This window comes from Setaria viridis, chromosome 6 (genome assembly GCF_005286985.2).
Source record: "Setaria viridis chromosome 6, Setaria_viridis_v4.0, whole genome shotgun sequence".
Taxonomy (NCBI): Eukaryota; Viridiplantae; Streptophyta; class Magnoliopsida; order Poales; family Poaceae; genus Setaria; species Setaria viridis.
Window position 1 is genome coordinate 3077397 of NC_048268.2, and position 22283 is coordinate 3099679.

A 22283-nucleotide genomic window follows, 5' to 3' on the forward strand; every position below is an offset into this window, starting at 1 on the left:
AAACTAGTTTTACCAACATTTACTTGGTTGCCATTGTGTTGGAGTGGTTACTTGCAAGTTAAACAAGTAATATAAGTCCTGCATCAATACCAGATCAAAAACTACGTGGTCTGTCTAGTCACCTTCTTGACTTTGTTCGTATCACACATACCCTCTTACGTGCTCCTCAGGCAAGACGCAAGCAGCTGCACAGATGAGAAATGGTATTTAGTTAGGTGAAGCATGTGGCTGCGTGCCACTGTGGTGTATGTTTCTTGTGCCTATCGCGCCGTGGAGGCGGGTTGTCGTTGGGACTTTGGTGTTTTCCCCCTTTGTTTGCTGTGTTGCGTAGAGTAGTCAAGTAGGATCAGGCGCCTAGCCCCAAGTAGGATTATATGACTGAGGCCTGGACAATGCACTTAGGCGCCCTGATGACTCAATTCCCTTGAAGTCTCCTCAGAAAGCTCTCCCATCGTGGAGGCCCGGGGGCTCGTCGACTGGATGTATATAGGGCGCATAGCGGCCCTAAATAAGTATAATTAAATCATGTGTCTTACATAGGGCGCCTAGCGCCCTGGTGAAGGCCCATCAAATGGCCAGAAATAGTGGTTACATATTACCAGCGCAATAGTGGTTACATAGATTTTTTTGAGTCAGAAAATGAATTCCTACACAATAGTGGTTACATATTACCAGCGCATTAAAATGGCTAATGTAGCATTAAAATTTGTGAAGATATAAAGACATAATCACACATATGGTAAAAGATAATGGCTAATTGGTGGATCGATCGCAAAGGAAATTGAGGCGCACCATTCAAGCCATGCGTGGACTCATATGTACGGAAGAGTTGACAGTGCCGATAATGACATTAACATTACACTGCACCTAACCCAAAGTAACAAACATTCAAACACATTAGTCACTAAACACATATAATATTAGTGCTCCCAAGTTGTCTCTCATGCTTAATTCGGTCTTACGCATCGGATGATGCAATTGGTCACCAACAGCAGGAAACCCACAGCAGCGTTAACTACTATACCATTATTTCCTCACGGTCATGAACTTCGAAGTGTATGTGCCTGACGACAAGGGGATGCTGGCCAGCGATCATGCGCTGTTCTTGAGCCCAGAGTTGTTGTCGTTCGTGGTGTGCCGGTCCCAGATGGTCGGTTGCAAGAGCAACTACTACATCTATTCGTTGGTTGTTCACGCATCGACGACGCCCAGAGAAGCTAGGGTGTGTACTGCATGGAGGAAGGCCAGGGAGATTCTACTTGACCAGGGCCTCAGACCTTTAGTGGGCCTGGAAAACGCTGCGCGGCACATATGCTTTGCTATCCCTAGAGCTAGGGCATGTACAATAACTTGTTTCATTCAAAAGTCAAAAGTTGCAGGTTCATTATAAACTCACATGCTACAACATTTATTTTCATAGATAAAACCGGGTCCATAAGTTAATTTTATATAAGCTTCCCGTACATGAATATATGTATCCCAAACAGGACAGTACATCTCGTAGGCACACAGCAACAGTAGCAGTATATAAATACTGCCATTTATTTTACATAGTACTATCAGATTGTAGAAACTAGAAACAAGTAGTTGTTTGCAAAATGCATGTCAACCAAACTTTCCATACAAAGAAACCCGTGCTTGATTTAGTTTAGTAGTGGTTGTTCTCCCAGAACTGAGCCTGGAGCCAATCAATTGTCCCCTTTTCCACCTGGAATGCCTTGGCCAACACATCATCCGAGATTGGTGGCTTTGATCCAAAGACCGCATTAGCAATGGTAATAGCCCCAGGGTTTTGGCTGCTGAGCGCAGCGAGTGCAACCGCTGGCTTGTCGTGGATGGGGTTGAATTGGAAGTGGATGAGCCCTTCGGGGAATACAAACACATCACCCTTGTTGAGGACCTTGGCAAACAATGTGTTGTTTGGGTTGGAGGTGACAAACCCAACATAGAGGGTCCCCTCAAGCACTGTTAGGATCTCAGTGGCACGTGGGTGGGTGTGTGGTGGATTCTCACCTAGGGGTGCATAGTCAATGCGAGCTAGAGAGATGCCTAGAGTGTTGAGACCAGGGAGCTGCAAGGCACTGATCAATGTGACATTAGATCCCACCTTGCTATGCGCGGTGTTCCTAGGCTCGTCAAGTTTAGCTGCCTTGAAGAAGTCATCTGCATTCACGGCCATGGGGTCCTTGCAAGCAAACCCATTCACCTTCACTGTACGCATAGAAGAAGCCAAATAGATACACATAGATCAGAAACTAGGTAGCGCAGAAGATTAGAAGTTCACTGTATGCAAAGAACGAAGAAGGAAAATAGAAACAGGAAGATGTGCACTCTGACAGAAGAGCACTTGTTTTGATTCGTGTTTACTACATTAACATCAAAACATGCATTAAACTAAGCCAGTGTTCATGCATATACCAGGAGAGTGCTTGTCAGCTACACAGAAGTCCTGGAGTGGGCTAGGATCGGAAGCATTAGCCTGGCAAGCGACCAATGCTAGAAAAACAGCAAGAAGGAAGTAGGAGGAGGGGGCCATTTTTATTTCTCCTCGTGCTTCTTTGTCGGTGCTTTTCGCAGTAGGCTAACCAGCTGCTTGTGTTTGTTTTCTTGATGCTTTGGTGAGGAAGAAGGGGGATGGATGTGTTTATATAGCCACAGCACGGTAGCTAGCATCGTGAACGTCTGAACAACTGAGTAAGTCACACGTTGAACCGGCCAACAGAAGAACTGGTCTCTGGTTGCTAGAACCTGCTGATGGAACAGCACAGCTACATCAACCTTTGAAAGCTATATCGCTTTCGATATTTTGACACGCTACTACCAAATCTGATCAGGTCTCTTTGCTCCTGGCCAAATATAGAAAAAGTATACCCGTTCCTTTCTGTGTTGAATGGCATAAATAAGATGGTTACCCTGAGTGGCACACATTTCAATTTGATCAATCTCGGACATCAAAATTCTAGGGAGCTAAGGAACAAACAGAAAACAAAGGGAGATGTGGTCGATCTCGGTCGGAGGTTGGGGCCACCCGTCAGCGGTGGAGCGGAGGCATGTGTGGGAGCGGGCTGGTGTTGACGGCAGTGAGCACGCCAAATTGTGAACCGCAAGCGCACGGATCAGTTATATCTTCTCCCTCAGACATTCCCTCAAGGTTTATCAATCCACGAAACAAGGGATTTGAACGCCTAACTATACACTAATTGATGTAACCGAAAGGTCTTTATATAGGATATGATTATGCTATCAAAAGAACTAAGCAATCTAGATTAAGATGGATAGAGAGTAAAGGTTGTGGACAAGATAGATTAAACGCTTGTCCTAGGGATCTAGGATCACTTGTAGATGCAATCGCCATGAATGAGCGAATTAGATCTAGGTGTTATCGTGAGTGGTTGTGAACCATGTCCAACACTTCCCCACCCGCAATAATATTATTGCACAGGGATACTCAACTATCGGAACATAAGAACACCTCAAGATGATTATTCTAGGTAAGCAAATAAGCAACCCAAAGTAGTATTGGCCAACCTTTACATGAAAGAGTATCATCAAGATATGATTGATAACAAAACAATGTCGGTGAAAAAACCCTAGAGATCATCGTATACTAAACACTGAAGAAATGGGAGGCCGACCGGACCATGGAATGGGCCAGGCTGATCGGCCTGGGCCCTTCCTAGCCCTTATAGTCCTCTCCTTCCTTGTGCTGTCTTCCCTCGATGACGCATGTCCAAATATCCATTAATATCCTTATATAAACCCCCTTGATTATGTCGTATTTCCTGCCAAAATACAATATGCTCCAAAACACAACACATGCAATAATATGGTTATTTGAGGTACCAAGTAGCGGGTTAGTATAAGAATAAGCATGAAAACCCTAGTTCAATAGCACTAAAAGTGTGTCAATAATGAGCGTCAACAGCTGGCGCGGAAGAAAATGGTCCGAGGCAAGCTGGGCCAGCGGCCGGCAAGCTGGGCCAACAGAGGTGAGGCCAACGGCCTGCTGCTGCAGCAGCTGAAAGAGGGCCCAGGCCGAAGGAAGATGAAGGCCAGGTGGAAGAAGAACAAGAAAACAAAGGAAAAGAAGAAACTTTGCTATTTTCAAACAGATTCCAACAAAATGAATTCAAATATGAAATTTGAACTCAGCAACCCAGCAACGAAAATCAATGCATTAGCATGAATGCAACAATGCAAACCTAAGATTCATTAATTAAATTTCAGGGAAACATTTTAATGCCTAAGAAATTGAATAAAATCTTAGAAAAGCCTTAAATACTTAAACAAGCTCAAACAAATTCAAGAAAATTGTAATAAATTTTTATTCAGTTGCAAAATTAAAAATTTAGGGTGTTACAAATCTTGTATGTACGGAAAATGTAAACAATACAAAAAACATCAGTATAATGGTGTGAAACCACCAGTTATGCATGATCTCATAAATTGTATTAAACTAGTTTTACCAACATTTACTTGGTCGCCATTGTGTTGGAGTGGTTACTTGCAAGTTAAACAAGTAATATAAGTCCTCCATCAATACCAGATCAAAAACTACGTGGTCTGCCTGGTCACCTTCTTGACTTTGTTCGTATCACACATACCCTCCGCTCCTCAGGCAAGAAGCAAGCAGCTGCACAGATGAGAAATGGTATTTAGTTAGGCCAAGCATGTGGCTGCGTGCCACTGTGGTGTATGTAAAACGATACACGTCATGCATGATACACTCAACTAACAAATTTGACGTCTTCTCTTTGCACTTATCAAAAGAAAAGTATGGCTTTCTTTTCTTTTTGCTATTGGGATGCAGGGTCCAAGATGGTTACCTTTTGCAAAAATAAATTTTAAATTAGGGAATAGAGTAAATTAGGGAGTTTCCCAGTAATTAACAAAGTGCTCAAGATTCTCATGAAAAATTTTAGATCTAGTAAACGATGCCTTGTGTCTAGTGCCTAGAAGAACTTCGAGTCCACAATTTTTGGTTGAATCTTGAAATAGTATTCCAAACGCCTTTTGGTTGCATTGAGGGGTATTCTACCAGAGAATGTATGATTGACTCTCGTAAAGCTATGCACGTTTCTCAATGCAATTTTGCATAAGACAATTGATCCAACCAAGATACTAAAGCTGCAGAATGATGTGGTACAATATCTTGTCAACTTTGAGTTGGTATTTCCACCATCCTTCTTCAAAATTATGACGCACCTCCCGGTTCACATAGTTAAAAAGATTACTATTCTCGGTCTAGTATTCCTGCACAATATGTGGTATTTCGAGAGGTTCATGTCAGTCTAAAAAACTATGTTCTTAATCATGCCCGTCCAAAATGAAGCATCACCAACGGATATGGAATAAAGAAGGTCATTGAGTTTTATGTTCATTTTATTGACTCAATTAATTTGATTGGGGTTCTAGTATCACGTCGCAAGGGGAGGCTACAGGGGAAGGGCACCCTTGGAAGAAAATCAAGTTTGAACACTGATAGTAATTTGTTTCAAAAAGCACACTTCATGATTCTGCAACAATCAACCTTGAGGGCCCCGTATATCCAGGAACAAGATTCTATTTTTCCCATACCCGATGAAATCCGATGCCTGGATTATACATCATCACATGATTACTTTTCTCTCTTGGTTGCGTCAACACCTTATGGGTAACTCCATGATTCATGAACAACTTGCTTGGTTAGCTAGGGGATCTTCTAGCACAATTGTGAAATTCCAGGGTTACGAGATAAATGGCTATATATTTTACACAAGAGCTCAAGACCAAAAAAGCACCAACTAAAATAGTGGTGTCCGTATAGATGTCATAGATAGCAACGAGAGCAAGGACTTGTATTATGATTTCATAGAGGAGATCTGGGAACTCGACAACTGACTGCTGAACATCCCTCTATTTCGTTGCCAATGGGTAAAGCTGACTGGAGGTGGTGTACCGAAAGATCAATATGGAATGATAATAGTGGACCTGAGCAAGACTAGATACAAAGATGAACTATTCGTCCTTGCTAATGATGTGCATAAGGTTTTCTATGCGAAGGACATATCTAGCAACCCAAAGTGCCACATAGTTCTTCCAGGTAAAAGAGTAACCGTGGGAGTCAAGGACAAAACAGACCAGTCAGATGATTTTGATAAGCTTGATGGCATGCCTCCATTCGTTATCGAAGTTGACCCAAGCATCATGATAGCAAAATAAGAGGCTCTGTACTTACGCCATGATCATGACCAAGGAACTTTGGTCAAGAAGAAGCTTTTTAACGTTACATTGTAATGATCTATGGTCAACCTTTATGTAATGCCCTCTGGTCATATGTCAGAACCTTTCTGCTATATTTTAGTGATATTAAAAACTTATTTATGCAATACACTAGATATGATCATCGAGTTTGTTGGTCATCACATTATTATTTGATTAAATTATTATGAGGTTGTGCGGGAAATGTAAAGGGGAGGAAATTGGGACTTCCATCAAGAGCAAGTTCAAAATTATTATGAGGTTCAATACAATTGAATACACTTTATCATGATCAAATTATTTATTATAAGAGTTTTTTATCAATAAAGTGTAGAAAATTATTTGATAATTTAATATATTTTTGCATGTTCAAAATATTGAATATTACCATTTTTCTTGGATGATAGAAGTACAAAATCAATTTAGAAACATATGAAGAAATCAACTTAATTTAATCGAACTGTTGGTATAGCATGGGAAGTGAAAAGGGAGAATATCGTTTAGTCTCAGTTGGTAGTAACGACAGAGACTTACTACCAACCGAGACTAAAGGGGGGCATTTTTATCTCCCGCGCGCCAGCCACCCTTTAGTCCCGGGTGGTAATACCACCCGGGACTAAAGGGGGATATAAATATTTCAACCCCTTCTCCTTCCTCGGGACTTAGCCGTTTTCATCGCCTGCCGCGTCCTTTCGTCATCCTCGTCGTCTCCGAAGCTGCCGCATCGTCGCCGTTATCTCCACGGGCATCCACGTTGATGTCATCGTCGCTCCACGGCCGCCGCATTGCCACCATAATCTCTGTGCTCTGGCTCCCCGTTGTGACCCCCCTCCCCACCCCCCACGGAGCGCCGCTTCAGGTGGCCCGGCCCGACACCGCACGCCGCCATGCCACCGACCTCGATCTCCTTCGCCTCCGCGCCCTGCAGCTCCCCGGCGGCACCCTCCTCCTCCCCCAACATCGCCCTCCTGGCTTGGCGCTATGCACCCAGCTGCACCGCCACCGCCGACCGCCCCTTCTCCTCCGGCCAGCCCCCTCTGCGATGCTCGTGTGGCCCTGACGTTGCCCCTCCTGCACCGCGATCCACTGCGGCCCCCTGTGCCGCCGTCCTGATGCCCCGACCTACCCCCGCTACCCGTCAGCCGGTAAGTACGGTGCCAATCGGGTGGTGACGCAAGCCAAGAAGGAGTACCATCATCATCTAGGGCAAGATGGAACAAGACCTACTTGATCAAGGTATCGTATCAACGACTATTAACTAGCCTAATCGATCAAAGAATTGGTATTACGCTCCTGGAGCCACCCTTAGCCCTGAGGATGGGACTTGTTTTCAACAAAACAATATGTGAGAAGGGCCTTAGGCTTATCAAAAACTTTGAAGATTCTAAAGTGAGAAAGTTCAAGCCTGATAGAGAGAATGATGAGCTGACTTTGGCGCTCGGGAATCCCAAACATCCAGGACATTGCCGAGGCTTCGGTGTGGTTCCGTGGAAGTATGCTTTGCATAGGGACATTGACACGTACAGAAGCCAGAAGAGAAAAAAGGAACACCAAGAGGAGAGGTGGCTGTGCATATTAGAAGCTAAAGTGCATGAACAAGATGTTTGAATGTCGGAAGAAATTAATTGGCGAGTGGCCCTAGCAGTTACTGAGATGGCCCAATTTGGAGTACTGCTGGATCCCAACGTCATCGTTAGCCCTTCTCAATGCTAGAGCATCTGTGTTTCCACAGGGGTCCCCGATGAGAATATGCCAATCTTACCCATGGTTGTGCTGGACAACCAATGGTACCTTGTGGATGACATCACTCAGCGCACCTCATGTGAGCTATATAGACCATTTGGCAACCTCCCTATTAAGGTATACATATATATAATATATACAACTATCTCAATTGATCCACGCCTCAATCAGGAATTTAATAACTTCTTTATTTCTCCTATATGTACAGGTGGTGTACAGAAGTGCTTTACCAATACTGCTAGGGCAAACAAGCCATGGCATGGCGATTCCACCCGGCTGCTCCATTGTTGGGGAGGAGCAAATTTTTGATAGTAAATATGAAGGCCTAGAGCTCGACCTCCCGAGAGGTGACGGGGAAAGGACACTAGGAGATGCACTTCACGGTATCATTCTATGGCGCAAATATTACATCATCATTCCCAGCCAGGAGGCATCATTTCTTATAGATCCCCTGCAGCCACCATCTCCTCAGAACTCAAGACCGTCATCTCTTGCATATCCATCTCCAGGACCGTCGTCACCTCCGGGACCGTCGCATCCTGCTCGGTCACTGTCTCCAACACCATCGAATCCTGTAGGTGGGAGCGACGATGAACAAAACACCCCTCCTCAATCACCATCTGCAGTGCTAGGACTAAGGCCCTGTTTGGCATGGCTCCAACTCTGGGTGGAGCTGCTCCACTCCAGAACTCCACATGGAGCCAGCTCCGCTCCAAGACTCCAAAACAAAAATGGGGTGTCTAGCTAGATGGGTGCTCTCAGCTCCAAAAAAGATCGATTTCAGTGTGGATTGCCATTGTTGCCCTCCAATTAAGGCCCCACTTGTCATCCTCTCTATCCCATCTTCTTCTTCCCCTTTTTCCACTGCACTGTGTCGCACACGGGAGACCCTCCACTGGTGGCGGCGACGAGCGATGGGGTGGGCGACGGGCGGCAAGGTGGGCGGCGATGGGGGTGGCGCTGGGTGGCGATGGGCAGCGGGGCTGGGCGGCGGGCGGCGGGGTGCGCGGCGACGGGTGGCGGGGCAGCTTGGGCGGCGACGGGCGCGGCGACGGGCAGCAGGGCTGGCTGGCCACGGGGGTGGCGACGGGCGGGGCTCTGGCGGCGAGTGGGGCTCTGGAGAATAGAAGGGAGAATAGAATGAAATGTTTTTTTGTAACCAGTGGCATTGGTGGGTAATTACCCACCAACTCCACGAGGAGGTTCAAAAGAGAGGTTTCTTGAGCAGCAAAAGAGGTGCTCCAAAACTCCACCTCCATTTGCACTAAAGCTCCATGGAAGCCAACTCCATGGAGTTTTGAAGTTGGGGTGTTTGGCTGAATTTTTTGATCGAGTTGCTGAAGTTTAGGAGAGGAGCCGTGCCAAACAGGGCCTAAAGTCTAGTGTGAGCAAGGAACCATTTGCAACACCTCTCAAGAAGTCGTGACCACCGCCTTCCAAGCCAGGGAAGGCAGCCAAAGGTGAAAGAACCGAGGAAGCAAACAAACAAGTCTGAACCTATTAAGAAGCTAGCAGGAAATATGACTCCTGAGGAATTGAAGCAGGCATCGCAAGCACATGTAAGGGAGAGGTTGGAAAAAACTGCTGCAGAAAGAAAAGCGAAGGATATGGAGCCTAAAACAGTAGATCAAGCCAAATTAAAGTTTTTTTGCCATGAAAAAACAAGTCAAGAAGATGTTACCATCGAACTATGATCGTTCGTTAATTAAGTCTTGGCAGAAGAAAAAATAAGGAGAGTCATCATCCAGTCGTACTATCCCCTAGCTCGAGGAGCAAGATCAATAAGCAGATCAAGAAGCTCAATAAATAGCAGTTTTGCCTTTAGAACAATAAATCAAGGTCATTAAGTTTATGGAAGTGACAGGTCTCTCGCTTGCTGAAATTCTAGGGCAAGACGAACCACCACCTCTAGAAAAGACTGTACCAAAATGACCCTTTTAGTTAGGCAAGCCTCTAGTAAGCCTCTAGATAGACCATGTTCGCTCTTGTTGTTAAACCTATTAATTTTTTCGGTGAAGGTGAGAAACTGATGCTGCTGGAATTCAAGGATATTTATGAAGTGTACCATCAAGATGCCCTTGATGTCTCTCTTATCAGCGCCTGGGTTCTGTAAGTGTGTGTTTATTAGATGTTAATTTTAGCTCAGCTCATTATTAGGTGTGTGTCGTCCCACTAACTTTGTCTTTCATTTATGTAGGATGCAAATTCAGTGGTGCCGCCGAGAATCCTACTTCAACATTGGCTTCATGGACCCAACACTTGTTAACAAAAAGCAGATACGGAATCATCCAAAGTCTACATTGGATGCATTATACAAATTCTTGTAGCAACAGAATTACAAGCGATACATACTACTGCCTTACAAATTTAACTACATGTGGCTACCGTCTATTTTCGTTTTCCTATCCTTACCTAATTAATATTAGTTAGTTCTAATATGGATATTTATGTACACAGTTACCACTGGATTCTAGTTATAATTATGATTGATCAAAGCAACGTTATTATGTTTGATTCGTTGAGGAAAGCAAAGAGCGAGTACCAAGACATTCAAAACATGCTTAACTCATAATAATTATGGATCTTTATCTCTATGTAAAAGTTTGTTTCCTAAAGTTTGACCTAACACTGTATCATATTTGTTATTTTAATTCACAGCGCAAGGAAACACTGGTACAAAACTCGCCTTTAGTCCCGGTTGGTAGGGGGCAAATCTCCTAAAAATCCATTTAATTGTTGGTGTAGCATTCACATATTTTGAAGTATAATTGTTGGTGTAACATTCACATATTTCCAAATTACAAATGTGACGGATTAGCGAAGAACTCTTGGAGAAGGATAGGCTTTTGGCAATCCAAGAAGCTCTCATAGGATTTATGGTGGACGAGGCGATAAATCCCAAAGGATCCTAAGAATTAAGAGGACAAATTATTGTATATATAGTAATTGTATTAATACTACTTTGATGTGTATTATATACTAAGAATTGTATATATAGTAGTTATAATTAATATTATACATATACTATCATGAAATATATATATATATATATATATATATATATATATATATATATATATATATATATATATATATATATATATAACATGCATAAAATATGAGCGTATACGTCTAAGTAGTGTACGCTAAGGATGTACATGTATAGGTATGTGTATATATATATATATATATATATATATATAGATAAGTGAAGCAACAATTAGTGTAATATGGAAAAGAATTCATGGTAAAAATAAAAAAGGTCTTTAGTCCCAGGTGAGTGACCCGGGACTAAAGAGGGGGACCTTTAGTCCTAAAAAATTAGTTCCGGTTGGATATTCGAGAGATATGACTCTCTCCAACTGGGACTAATGCTTACTTTTCCACCGATGGTGGTTTATTAATTATTGCAATGCAAGGTGCTGCTGTTGATATGGTTCACAAAGAAATTAATAAGTTTCATCATCCATTATTTACCAAATCACCTAAAAAATGGTATTATGTATATGATCCAATTTTCCAAAACAAAAGGGACAGAGTCACGTACAACACATCAGACCCTGCCATGTGTGCATAGCTGGTGCACTGTCATAGATCTGAAAACTAGAAGGATAGACCAGTGCATCGGTCAATCTATTGCGCTCACATAGGATGTAAGTGGGAGAACTTGTCAAGGTAGGTGTCGTGCACATTTTACTTTTGGGCTCACATAACTTGGCATCATTGGTGATCACCTTATGAGTAATAGAAGATTTAATCCCAGCACAATGCATCCGTACCAAAAGGAGGGGGGGGCGGCTTGTACAAGGGTACCTCTCGCACACGCTTTACTTTTGGGTTAATTTGGCAACGCTTCTTTGCGTACGTATCAGATCAAACGAAGATATACCTACACACACTCTTTGCTTGTGAGATAATCAGGTCCTACACATATATATTTTTATTGCAAGACTAGTTTCAACTTAAAACATGTTCAACTTTTTTTTAACTGAGTCTTTTGTTGATTGGTATTTTATTAGCGTATGGTGGGACTGGTTTTCTTTCTCAGCCTGCGTTCACCTTGGTTCAGAGAGGATTCAATCTTGTAAATTATCAGGCATATATAGTCCCTTGGTAGGACAAGCAAGTGCGTATATAATAAGCAATTTAGTCATGGATGATCGGAATAATATCCTGAAAGGCTTACAAACAGATCTTATCATATCTTTGCTTTCTACCTAATGTAGCTACTACACAATGTCCATATTTTCATCTATGATCACCTGAGTCACAGAAGGTTAGTGTGGAGCAGTTACTTGCACGACTTGATCTAGTGCATCCGTACCAAGATGGGAACGGTAGCTATCGCACATGCTTTTGTGCTAAACAAGTAAGGCTTCTTTCAATACCAAAGTAACCACGTGATCAGCTGCCTAGTCAACTTGACTTGTTCATAAATCATACCCATACCAGCTCCTTCTGGCACACTTAGCATGTGTTTAGTTTTGGGACCAAGTGGAACGGGTTAGCTCTGTTTTTTGTGGGTTGGGTCCAACCCATCTCATGTTTGGTTGAGAGGGATGGGTTCGTTCCAATCTATTGTTTGGTTGGTAGTGTTACGAGGGATGGGATTTATGCCATTTTAACACCGTTAGCAACGGGTCCCACCTGTCAGATGTGGAGCCCACATGTCATCCTCACTCACCATATCTTCTTCCTCTGGCCACCCTCCCTCTCCCCCGCGCCGCCGCTCCTCCCTCCCCCGCGCTCTCCCCACGCCAGCCGCCGGTCCCCACGCCACCGCTCCTCCCCCCCGCGCCGCCGCCGCCGCTCCTCCCCCGCGCCTGTTGCTGCCCCTTAGCCTACACCGCTCCCTCCCCACGCTGGTTGCCGCTCCCCTCACCGCGTCCTCCTCGTGATGTGGGCGTAGGGTGTCGGCGGGAGGAGGCGGAGCCGATGGGAGGGCAGAAGGGCCGGGCGAAGGACGTCGGGCAGGTGGCGGAGGGCGGCGGAGGGTGTCGGGCAGGCGGCGGGGGCGTCGGGCATGCGGCACGTCGACCGAGGCTGATGCGGGGTCGGGGAGGCACGCGCACGGGAGAGCACAGTGTATGTGCGGGTCGAGTGCGTCCGCTCGTTTTGAGCGGACGCATTCGACTCACATCTACGGGGAATATTTTCTATGGGGAACGAACCCAATCCTCTACATTTCCAACCAAACAGGGGTTAATGGGGGTCGAACCCATTCCAACCCACATCGACCCCCAAACCAAACACAACCTAAGCAGCTGCATATGAAAAGTAGTGGGGCTCTGATTAATCATGTTTAACAAAACAATAAGCTATATAATACTGATCAAGTCAATTTTAAATATAAATCATATGAACATATAAGCATGTCCATCAAATTAAACACATTACTAGCACTACGGGAAACCTCAAATTTGCCGAGTATTTTATCTTTGCCGAGTATTTTTTTTTGACACTTGGCAAACAAGCTCTTTGCCGAGTGCCGAGCTAAAAACACTCGGCAAAGAAAAAATATTCGGCAAACAAGGGGCTTTGTCGAGTGTCAAAGAAAAACACTCGGCAACCAAGGGGCTTTGCCGAGTGTCAAAAAAAAACACTCGGCAAAAGAGGGGGTTTGCCGAGTGTTTTTTTCCCACTCGGCAAAACAATTAGTTTTTTCTCTTCTTATCGTGAAATTTTTTCTACTCCCCACATACAACATGTGGTACTTCATATTAAAATTTGGTATATTTTTGGATTTGTTTGCTATGTTTAATTAATTAATTGCATTTGAAGGGAATTTTTGGTATAAGTTAAATTTGAACTGCAAGTGATTCAAATTATAGAATAAAATGAGTAGAAAAATGATATTTATGTTATTTAGCCCAGTTTGTGGCCTTACTCATGAAATGAAAAGAAATTTCAAACATCTTGTTTAGGAAACACAACCACGAACATGTGACCGAATGATTTTAAAATTGTAAAAAAAGCAAACAAAGTTGGAAAATTATGAGATTTGTCATGATGTGATGGTATCATACGTGGAGGTTGTGGTAAAAAATTGAGAAAGTTTCGCACATTTCATCACATACGATATTTACAAACCAAAGCATCTTAGAAGAAGAATCGTAGTGTTGAGAAGGATTTGATAAGATTTGGAGTCAAAGTGATGGTCAAATTTTGATTTGACTACAAAACTTTTTGTATAGGCAATAGAGAACATATATTATTTCATGTGAAATTTTGGTAATTTTTTGGAACCGTTTGATAATTTTAATGTATTAAGTGCAATTATAGAATTTCAATTGATATAAATTGAATTTGAGCTATAACTGCATAAAATAATGAAATAATATGAGTAGAATAATCAAATACATATTGTTGAGTGAATTTGATAAGGTATTGTTGAGTTTATTAAAATAAAGGGTATTAAAAAATTAAAAAAATAAACCCCCGCCTGCACCTCACCGGCCCCACCCCCCTGCCAGCCCCCTCACGCCACCCGCCTCTGCCCGGCCCCGCCACCCTCCGCCCCACTTGCGCTGTTGGTCCCCGCCGCTCGCCTCCGCTGGTCCCGCCACCACTCCGGCCGCGGCCCGCCCGCCCCACCGCCCGCCCGCTCCGTCCTGCCTCCCGCCACCTGCCGTCCGCCCGCCTCCGCCCTGCTGCCGCCGCCACCCCGCCTTCGCCCCTCCCCTCCACCTCTGCCGCCACCTCCGCCCCACTGCTCCCTCCGCTGTCGCTGCAACTCCGCCCCTCCTGTGCTGCTGTTGCTCACGCCGCCGCCGGGTGAGGAGGAGGCAGAGGAGGAGGAAGCTAAGGAAGAGGAGGAGGCCGGGTGAGGAAGAGGAGAGAGAGATAGATAGAGGATGGGGCAGGTGTGAAGACGGAAAAAAAGAAGCGCACGGATCAGTTGGCAACGTCGGGTGAAGGGACACTATGGTGAGTTCCGAGACGAAGCTTGCCTACCCTTTGAAACAGCATAGGCCAGCTACTATTCATGTAACATTCCACTAGTCTCTACTAAACATTCTATTCTACTTGATGGGTCCATAGACCCGGGGTCCCCAATGGGCCCCTTTCCCACAACACCTGACCCAAGAAGAGGCGCAGTGATACTGCACGCCTGGGCTGGCCTAGATATGAAATGCTAGGTTGAGATCATGATCCGGCCACCGACCGGCACCTCCGACCAGGAGGCCTAGTCGGCGCCTCGAGCAGAAGGCCTGGTCGGAGCCGGGACCACAGTCCGACTCCGACCAAGCTCCCCTGACCGGGGATATGCCGAACCGACTCACACTGCTCCCCCAACCGATACGGTCAGGACCGACCGAGATGACCGATCGGGGACGCCCGCTCGGTTCGGGCCTGGGGAGTAGGTGAAATGGATCAAGTCAACTACCATACAGAAGGCCGTACCCTGCCACACCCTGCGCACGCACCGCATAGTGCCACCGTGCCGTGTCAGACGGACACTGTGCTACCTGCCCGTCACAACGGAGCATGAACAGGGATGAGGGTGATGGCCATACCGTACCTGGCGACGTGGGTAATGACAAGACTAGGCAGCGCCCGCTCTCTTTCTCTCCTTCTCTCTGGCTTGTACGGTCGTCCCCTTGGACTATAAAAGGGGGCGCGCTCTTTCTCTCTCGATAGATGACTCTGAGTTTCTTCAACACATAGCGCATATTTGAGCCCCGGTCTCTCCCCTCCACTCGGACCAGTGCGTGACTAGGCCTCAGACACCCCCTTCTCATCCCTCACTTGTTTGTACCCCCACTGCAAACTTCGAGCACCTGGGCTTAGGAATACAATCGACCGATCAACCTCGAACTTGACGTAGGGCACGTTGCCCGAACCAGTATAAATCCTGTGTCATTGTGTGGTAGGCCACATCCGATCTAACGCATGACAAAACTACTTATATTTATTAGTTGGCCAGATTCTGCACCGACATTGCTAAATTAGCCACTATTGGCAAAGAGCAAGTTTGTCCAACAAAACTAGATAAGTTCAAACAAGCAAAGAGATTGCCTAGGGCAAAAGCAAATAATCAAGAGAAGAATCAATAAGTGTTGAAAGCCTAAGCAAAAGATAGAATTCAGTATTGCCCTATGTACTAAAGCGAACTAGCGAAGAAAGGCGAGCCCCCACCCGGTACTAAAGGGGGTCAGGGGGGTACGTTGGGGACTATCTGTTTGGCCCGGTACTAATGCTTTCATTAGTACCGGGCCAAAATGCAACCGGTACTGAGCCTTGGGACGAAAGGTCATTTCTCTAGTAGTATTACTTCAGTTTTCCAGAGAGAGCAGGGTACAGATCGCAGGCACAAAATGTGCAAGTAATAAGCACTCACCATTTATTTTATTGATCGTAGCATATAGAAACTCAAAACATGTAGCAATATGCAAAACGCATGCAAAGCATACACTTAGTACAACAAAGCCAAAACACTAACTATATTTAGTTGTGGTTATTCTCCCAGAATTGAGCTTGGAGCCAATCAATTGTCCCCTTTTGCACCTGGAATGCCTTGGCCAAGACATCATCTGAGATCGGTGGCTTTGATCCAAAAACCGCATTTGCGATGGTAATAGCCCCAGGGTTCTGGCTACTTAGCGCGGCAATAGCAACTGCTGGCTTGTCATAGACAGGGTTGAATTGGAAATGGATGAGCCCTTGTGGGAATACAAACACATCACCCTTGTTGAGCACCTTTGCAAACAGTTTGTTTGGGTTGGAGGTGACAAATCCAACATACAGGGTCCCCTCGAGCACGGTGAGGATCTCTGTGGCACGTGGGTGGGTGTGTGGTGGATTCTGACCCAACGGCGCATAGTCAATGCGGGCCAATGAGATGCCTAGTGTGTTGAGTCCAGGCAACTGCATGACATTGATCAAAGTGACATTGGATCCAACCTTGCTCTTCTTGGTGTCCATAGGCTTATCAAGGTTGGCTGCTTTGAAGAAGTCATCTGCGTTCACGGCCATGGGGTCCTTGCAAACAAATCCATTGACCTTCACTGCAAATATAGATGAAAGAAAATTGGTAAACACATATTAGAAATTATTAGAGGCAGTAAATAAAGATGCTTTTTGCATGTAGATGTATGTTAACAAATGATTTTTGTGTGATCATATATTTGATTAAGAAACACATAATGATTTGAAGCAACTGCGTTCGTACCAGGAGAGTGTATGTCGGCAACACAAAAGTCCTGGAGCGGGCCAGGGTCGGAAGCAATGGCTTGAGAAGTGACCATCGCTAGAAAAGCTGCGAGCAGAAAGTAGGAGGCAGCCATTTGAGATTGTCTCAGCTTTTGTGTTTGAGCTCTGAAGTAGACTATTCAGCTGCTTGCGATTGTGTATGTCTTGTTGCTGCTTTGGGCATGAAGATGGTGGGCTTATATAGGCTGCCACAGAAAGTGGCAACATGAAGTTGACGACTGAACTAGTCTAGCTATGTTGAACCTACCAAAACAGAAGAAACGGTCTCTGGCTGCTAGAAGCTGATGATGAAACAACGCAATAAAAATTTAAAGCCGGTAACTAATTCCTTGATGTGTAGTGGTTTAATTATTTGTTAATTGTTACCACGCAAGGTACTGCTGCTGATACGGTTCAGAAAGAAAGCGCCCTCGTCCATTATTTACTTAACTAACTGCCACAGAAAAGTTGAAATATGGAGGTGATCAACTTTCTAAAGCAAACTGACAGGGTCACACGATATGAGCCCTGCATAGGCGCGTAGTTGGTGCACTATGATAGTTGTGAAAACTAGAAAAATGGTATGGTGCATCCCGGTCAATATGTGCTTGCACACACACATACGTACAGAAAGAGTCGACAATGCAAAGGTGTTTATTTTTAGATTAATTCAATTTGTATACCTCATACAATAATCAATCTCCCTATCGTCATTCATGATCACGTCATCTTTTTTTTTTTTGCGAAAAGCATGATCACCTCATTAGGAATAGAAGATTTAGCCCAGTGCAATGCATCCGTACCAAAAAGGGGGAGCACTTGTACAAGGGTAGCTGTTGCACACGGTTTACTTGTACAAGGCTATCGCTACTAGATCAGAAACAGTTATCTGTCTATTCAACTCCTTGACTTGTTTATATCACACACATATCATCACACCCGTATAGGAAACTGCTGTTTAATTCAGGCCAAGTATTCGGGCGTTGCTAAGTGGTTTATTTGCTATGACTTAAGAACTACAGGATCAGGTGATAGTTAATAATGCTCTAGAAGCATATATCATTATTTAAAATACTGATAAGTACTAGACAATACAAAAAGTGTTTTGAATTAAATCTCAAAACCATGAACATATGTCTATCCACATAATAATTATTTCTCCGTTAATCTTAATATACTGGTTTTAACTTAAAAAGAAAACATGATCACCAACTTTTTGTTTACTGAGTCTATGCTTGATACTTTATTAGTGTATGGCGGGACGGCTGCTGCTTAGTGATTCAAGATGGTCAGCATTAATTTTAAAAAAATGTAGAAGTTTAGATTATGGAGTAATGTTCATAAAAGAGATTTCCATTAATCACTACAGTGCTCGAGATCCAAATGAAAAATGTTGAAGCTGGTAAATGATTCTTTTATGCGTAGTGGTTTGTCAATTGTTACCATCCAAGGGGATTTTATTGATTTGATTCATAAAGAAAGTGTCATCCATTATTTAGTTAATTAACTGATAGAAAATTGAAATATGAAGATGATTTAGTTTTCTAAAACAAAACAGAGTCACACAAAAATTATAAGGATGGCATATGAGCAGCTTGTGGACTGTGATAGTTGCAGAAACTAGAAAAATGGTATGGTGCAGTGCAAAGGTCAAACTATGCTTGCGCTCACCTAAATAAGAGTAAAAAGCGTGCAGAAATCTATTGTTACTTCCTAATATCTGCACATTGTACCTCATACAAAGAACAATTTCCCTGTACTCATGTTTACGTGATACCAAGAAGGCATGCAAGAACAACTTGTAGAGGGGCAGCTGCCACACACGATTTACTTTTGAGTTAATCAGGTAAGCTTCTATGCATGAGCTCGAGTGCCCACTTGGAGATCTGTCCCGTGGCGTTGCGGTCACAGATCTACCCCAGTGGGTACGAGGTGACGACCGTGACCTCGTGGTCGGTGAAGTAGTGCAGGAGCTTCCGGGTCGCCATCAGCACGGCATACAGAAGCTTCTGGACTTGGGGGTAGCAAACTTTGGCATCGACGAGTACCTCACTAACGAAGTACACCGCTCGTTGGACCTTCAGCGTGTGTCCCGGCTCCTCCCTCTTGACGATGAGGGCAGCGCTGACCATGTGGTTGCTGGCCGCAATGTAGAGGAGGAGAGGTTCTCCCCGTTTGGGAGCGACGAGGATTGGGGCTGACATCAGCGACACTTTGAGGCTTTCCAAAGCCTGTTGTGCCTCCTCCGTCCAAACGAAAGTGTCTGCTTTCTTGAGGAGTTTGTAGAGAGGCATCCCCCGTTTGCCTAGCCGGGAGATGAACCAGCTTAAGGTGGTCAAGCAACCATTTAGCCTCTGTATGCCCTTGACATTGCGTATGAGGCCCATGTTGGTGATGGCCGTGATCTTTTCGGGGTTGGCTTCAATGCTGCGCTCGGGCACGATGTATCCAACACCTTCCCCTTTGGAACCCTGAAAACGCATTTCTCAGGATTCAGTTTGACACTGAACCTTTGGAGGTTCGTGAATGTTGTGGCTAAGTTCTCGATCAGGTCTCTTGCTTGAGCCGTTTTTACTACTATGTTGTCCACGTAGACGGCAATAGTAGGTTTTGGCCGCTTGACTTGGTTGGGCTAGTCGGGTGGATCGATTTGATCGGCGAAGCATCGCTGCATGCATCATTGATAGGTGGCACCCGCGTTCTTCAAACTGAACGGCATGGTCACGTAACAGTATGAACCATATGGGGTGATGAAGGAGGTTGCGACCTAGTCGGTCTCTTTCATCGCGATCTGGTGGTAGCCTGAGTAGGCATCCAGAAAGGAGAGGATTTCGCATCCTGAGGTGGAGTCGACTATCTGATCTATACGCAGTAACGGAAAATGATCCTTGGTTCACACCTTGTTAAGACCAGTATAGTCAACACACATTCTCCATTTCCCATTCTTCTTTTTTACAAGAACAGGATTGGCGAGCTAGTCAAAGTGGTACACCTCCTTGATGAAGCCCTGCTAGGAGTTTGGCGATTTCCTCACCTATGGCCCTTCGCCTCTCATCATCAAAACAATGTAGGCGTTGCTTGATGGGCTTTCAGCCCGGGGAGATGCGTAGTGTGTGCTCGGCGACCTCCCTCAATATGCCAAACATGTCAGAAGGTTTCCATGCGAAGATATCCCGGTTTGCGCACAGGAAGTCGATGAGCTCTCTTTCCTATTTGGTCGGGAGCTGGGTCCCGATCTGCACCATCTTGGTCGGGTCGCTAGGGTCGACCTCCACCGCCTTGGTTACCTCGATCGGACGTACGATGCTCATGGAGGTCGACTCATTGTAGTTGGGGACTGCCGACGCGGCCGCATTCCCAAGCTTCAGGAGCTCGGTGGAGTTGAAGATGCTAGTGGTGAGCTCATAGTGCTCACGGTCGCATGTGTAGGCATGCAAGAAGGTGCTACCCACGGTGATGACATCGTTCGGTCCCGGCATCTTTAGCTTCAGGTAGGTGTAGTTGGGAACCACCATGAACTTGGCATAGCATGGCTGCCCCAGGATGGCGTGGTAGGACCTCGGAAAGTCCACTACCTCGAAGGTTAGGACCTCTGTGCAGATGTTGGCACGGTCACCAAACATGACGTGCAGGTTGATCTGCCCGAGTGGGTACGCCTACGCACATCATGGAAGGGAGAGCTCACAGGGCGGAGCTCTGACCAGGGGACGTTCATGGTGTCGAGGGTCTCGATGTACAGGATGTTGAGGCCACTGCCTCTGGCCATCTGCACCCTGGTGAGGCGCTTCTTGTCAACGATGGGGTTGACAACGAGCGGGTAGTGACCCTGTTGGGGAATGTGGGAAGGATGGTCCCTCTGATCAAATGTGATCGGGGAGTCCAACCAGCGAAGGAAAGAGGGGATGGCCAACTCGGCGGCACATACCTCTCGATAGTGCACCTTGCGCTGGCGCTTGCTATGGTCGGCGTCAGCCCCCCCGAAGATCATGAGGCATCCCTCAGGGTCGGGGAAGCCGTCTCCATCCTTGCCCGCAGCACCTCCCCTTCTGGCCGTGTCCTCCTTGCGTTTCCCCTCCTTGGGTTTGGCGGCTTGCTGCAGGAAGTGCTTGAGGAGCTCGTAGTCCTTGTAGAGGTGCTTGACGGGGTAGGCATGGTTGGTGCACGGGCTCTCCATGAGCTTGTCGAAGTGGTCGGGCTGACCCTGTTGGGGCTACTTGCCTAGGCGCTCGGTCGCGGCGACCAGGGTCGGGTTGGTCAGGCGGCGCCAGTCCTTCTTGTTCTTCTTGCCCTTCTGTGCAGAGGGGCCCTCATCCTGGACCTCACGCTTGGCCTTGCCCTTGTCCCGTCCGCCGCTGAAGACCATCCCGACTACCTCCTCGCCGGAGGCGTGGTTTGTGGCGATGTCGAGCAGGTTGCGGGTGGTTCGGGGCTTCATGCAGCCAAGCTTGTGGACCAAGGACTTGCAGGTCATCCCGGATATGAATGCGCTGACGATGTTTGTGTCGACGACATCAGGAAGGGAGTTGCACTGCCTAGAAAACCTACAAATGTAATCCCACAGGGACTCGTTGGGCTCCTGCTTGCAACTCTTGAGGTCCTAGGAGTTCCTGGGATGGACGTACGTCCCCTGGAAGTTCCCGACGAAGACCTTCTTAAGGTCTGCCCAGTCGTGGATGTTGTTGGGTAAAAGAAATTCGAGCCATGCCCGAACAAACTCTCCTACGCAGATGGGGAGGTACTGGATGATGAAGTAGTCATCATCCACTCCACCGGCTCGGCAGGCGAGCCGAAAGTCTTCGAGCCATACACCAGGGTTCATCTCCCAAGTGTACTTGGCGATGTTGGTGGGCAGTTGGAAGCGCTGTGGGAATGGCGCTTTCTGGATGCGGCGACCAAAGGCCCCAGGTCCCGGGCTGTCCGAGCTGGGGCTCCGGTCGCTGTACCGGTCGCTCGGTTGGCCGCCACACCTAGGGTGCACCTCCTCGACCGGTCGGCAAGGTGGAAGCAGAAGAAGAAGAAAACAAAGAAGAAGAAGAAACTTTGCTATTTTAAAGCAGATTCAAACAAAATGAATTCAAATATGAAATTTGAACTCAGCAACCAAAATC

The 22283-nt window shown here is 45.8% G+C and overlaps 2 protein-coding genes across 2 annotated transcripts; both read right to left on the reverse strand.

Moving 5' to 3' along the window:
* Nucleotides 1–1384: 1384 nt before the first annotated feature.
* LOC117861198 (germin-like protein 8-7) lies at nt 1385–2628 on the reverse strand. Its single transcript, XM_034744714.2, has 2 exons — nt 2419–2628; nt 1385–2211 (listed from the first exon to the last, which is right to left on the reverse strand). The coding sequence occupies exons 1-2, from the start codon at nt 2534–2536 to the stop codon at nt 1649–1651; spliced, it is 681 nt and encodes a 226-aa protein (XP_034600605.1). The 5' UTR covers nt 2537–2628; the 3' UTR covers nt 1385–1648.
* A 13676-nt stretch (nt 2629–16304) lies between these two features.
* LOC117861355 (putative germin-like protein 12-4) lies at nt 16305–17359 on the reverse strand. Its single transcript, XM_034744891.2, has 2 exons — nt 17156–17359; nt 16305–16991 (listed from the first exon to the last, which is right to left on the reverse strand). The coding sequence occupies exons 1-2, from the start codon at nt 17268–17270 to the stop codon at nt 16432–16434; spliced, it is 675 nt and encodes a 224-aa protein (XP_034600782.1). The 5' UTR covers nt 17271–17359; the 3' UTR covers nt 16305–16431.
* Between the last annotated feature and the right edge of the window lie 4924 nt (nt 17360–22283).

Coding starts and splice junctions, on each gene's coding strand:
- LOC117861198 (XM_034744714.2), bottom strand. CDS start 2,536: ATGGCCCCCTCCTCCTACTTCCTTCTTGCTGTTTTTCTAGCATTGGTC. Junction 2,212..2,418: donor AGCTGACAAGCACTCTCCTG/GTATATGCATGA, acceptor CTATGCGTACAG/TGAAGGTGAATGGGTTTGCT.
- LOC117861355 (XM_034744891.2), bottom strand. CDS start 17,270: ATGGCTGCCTCCTACTTTCTGCTCGCAGCTTTTCTAGCGATGGTCACT. Junction 16,992..17,155: donor TGCCGACATACACTCTCCTG/GTACGAACGCAG, acceptor CTATATTTGCAG/TGAAGGTCAATGGATTTGTT.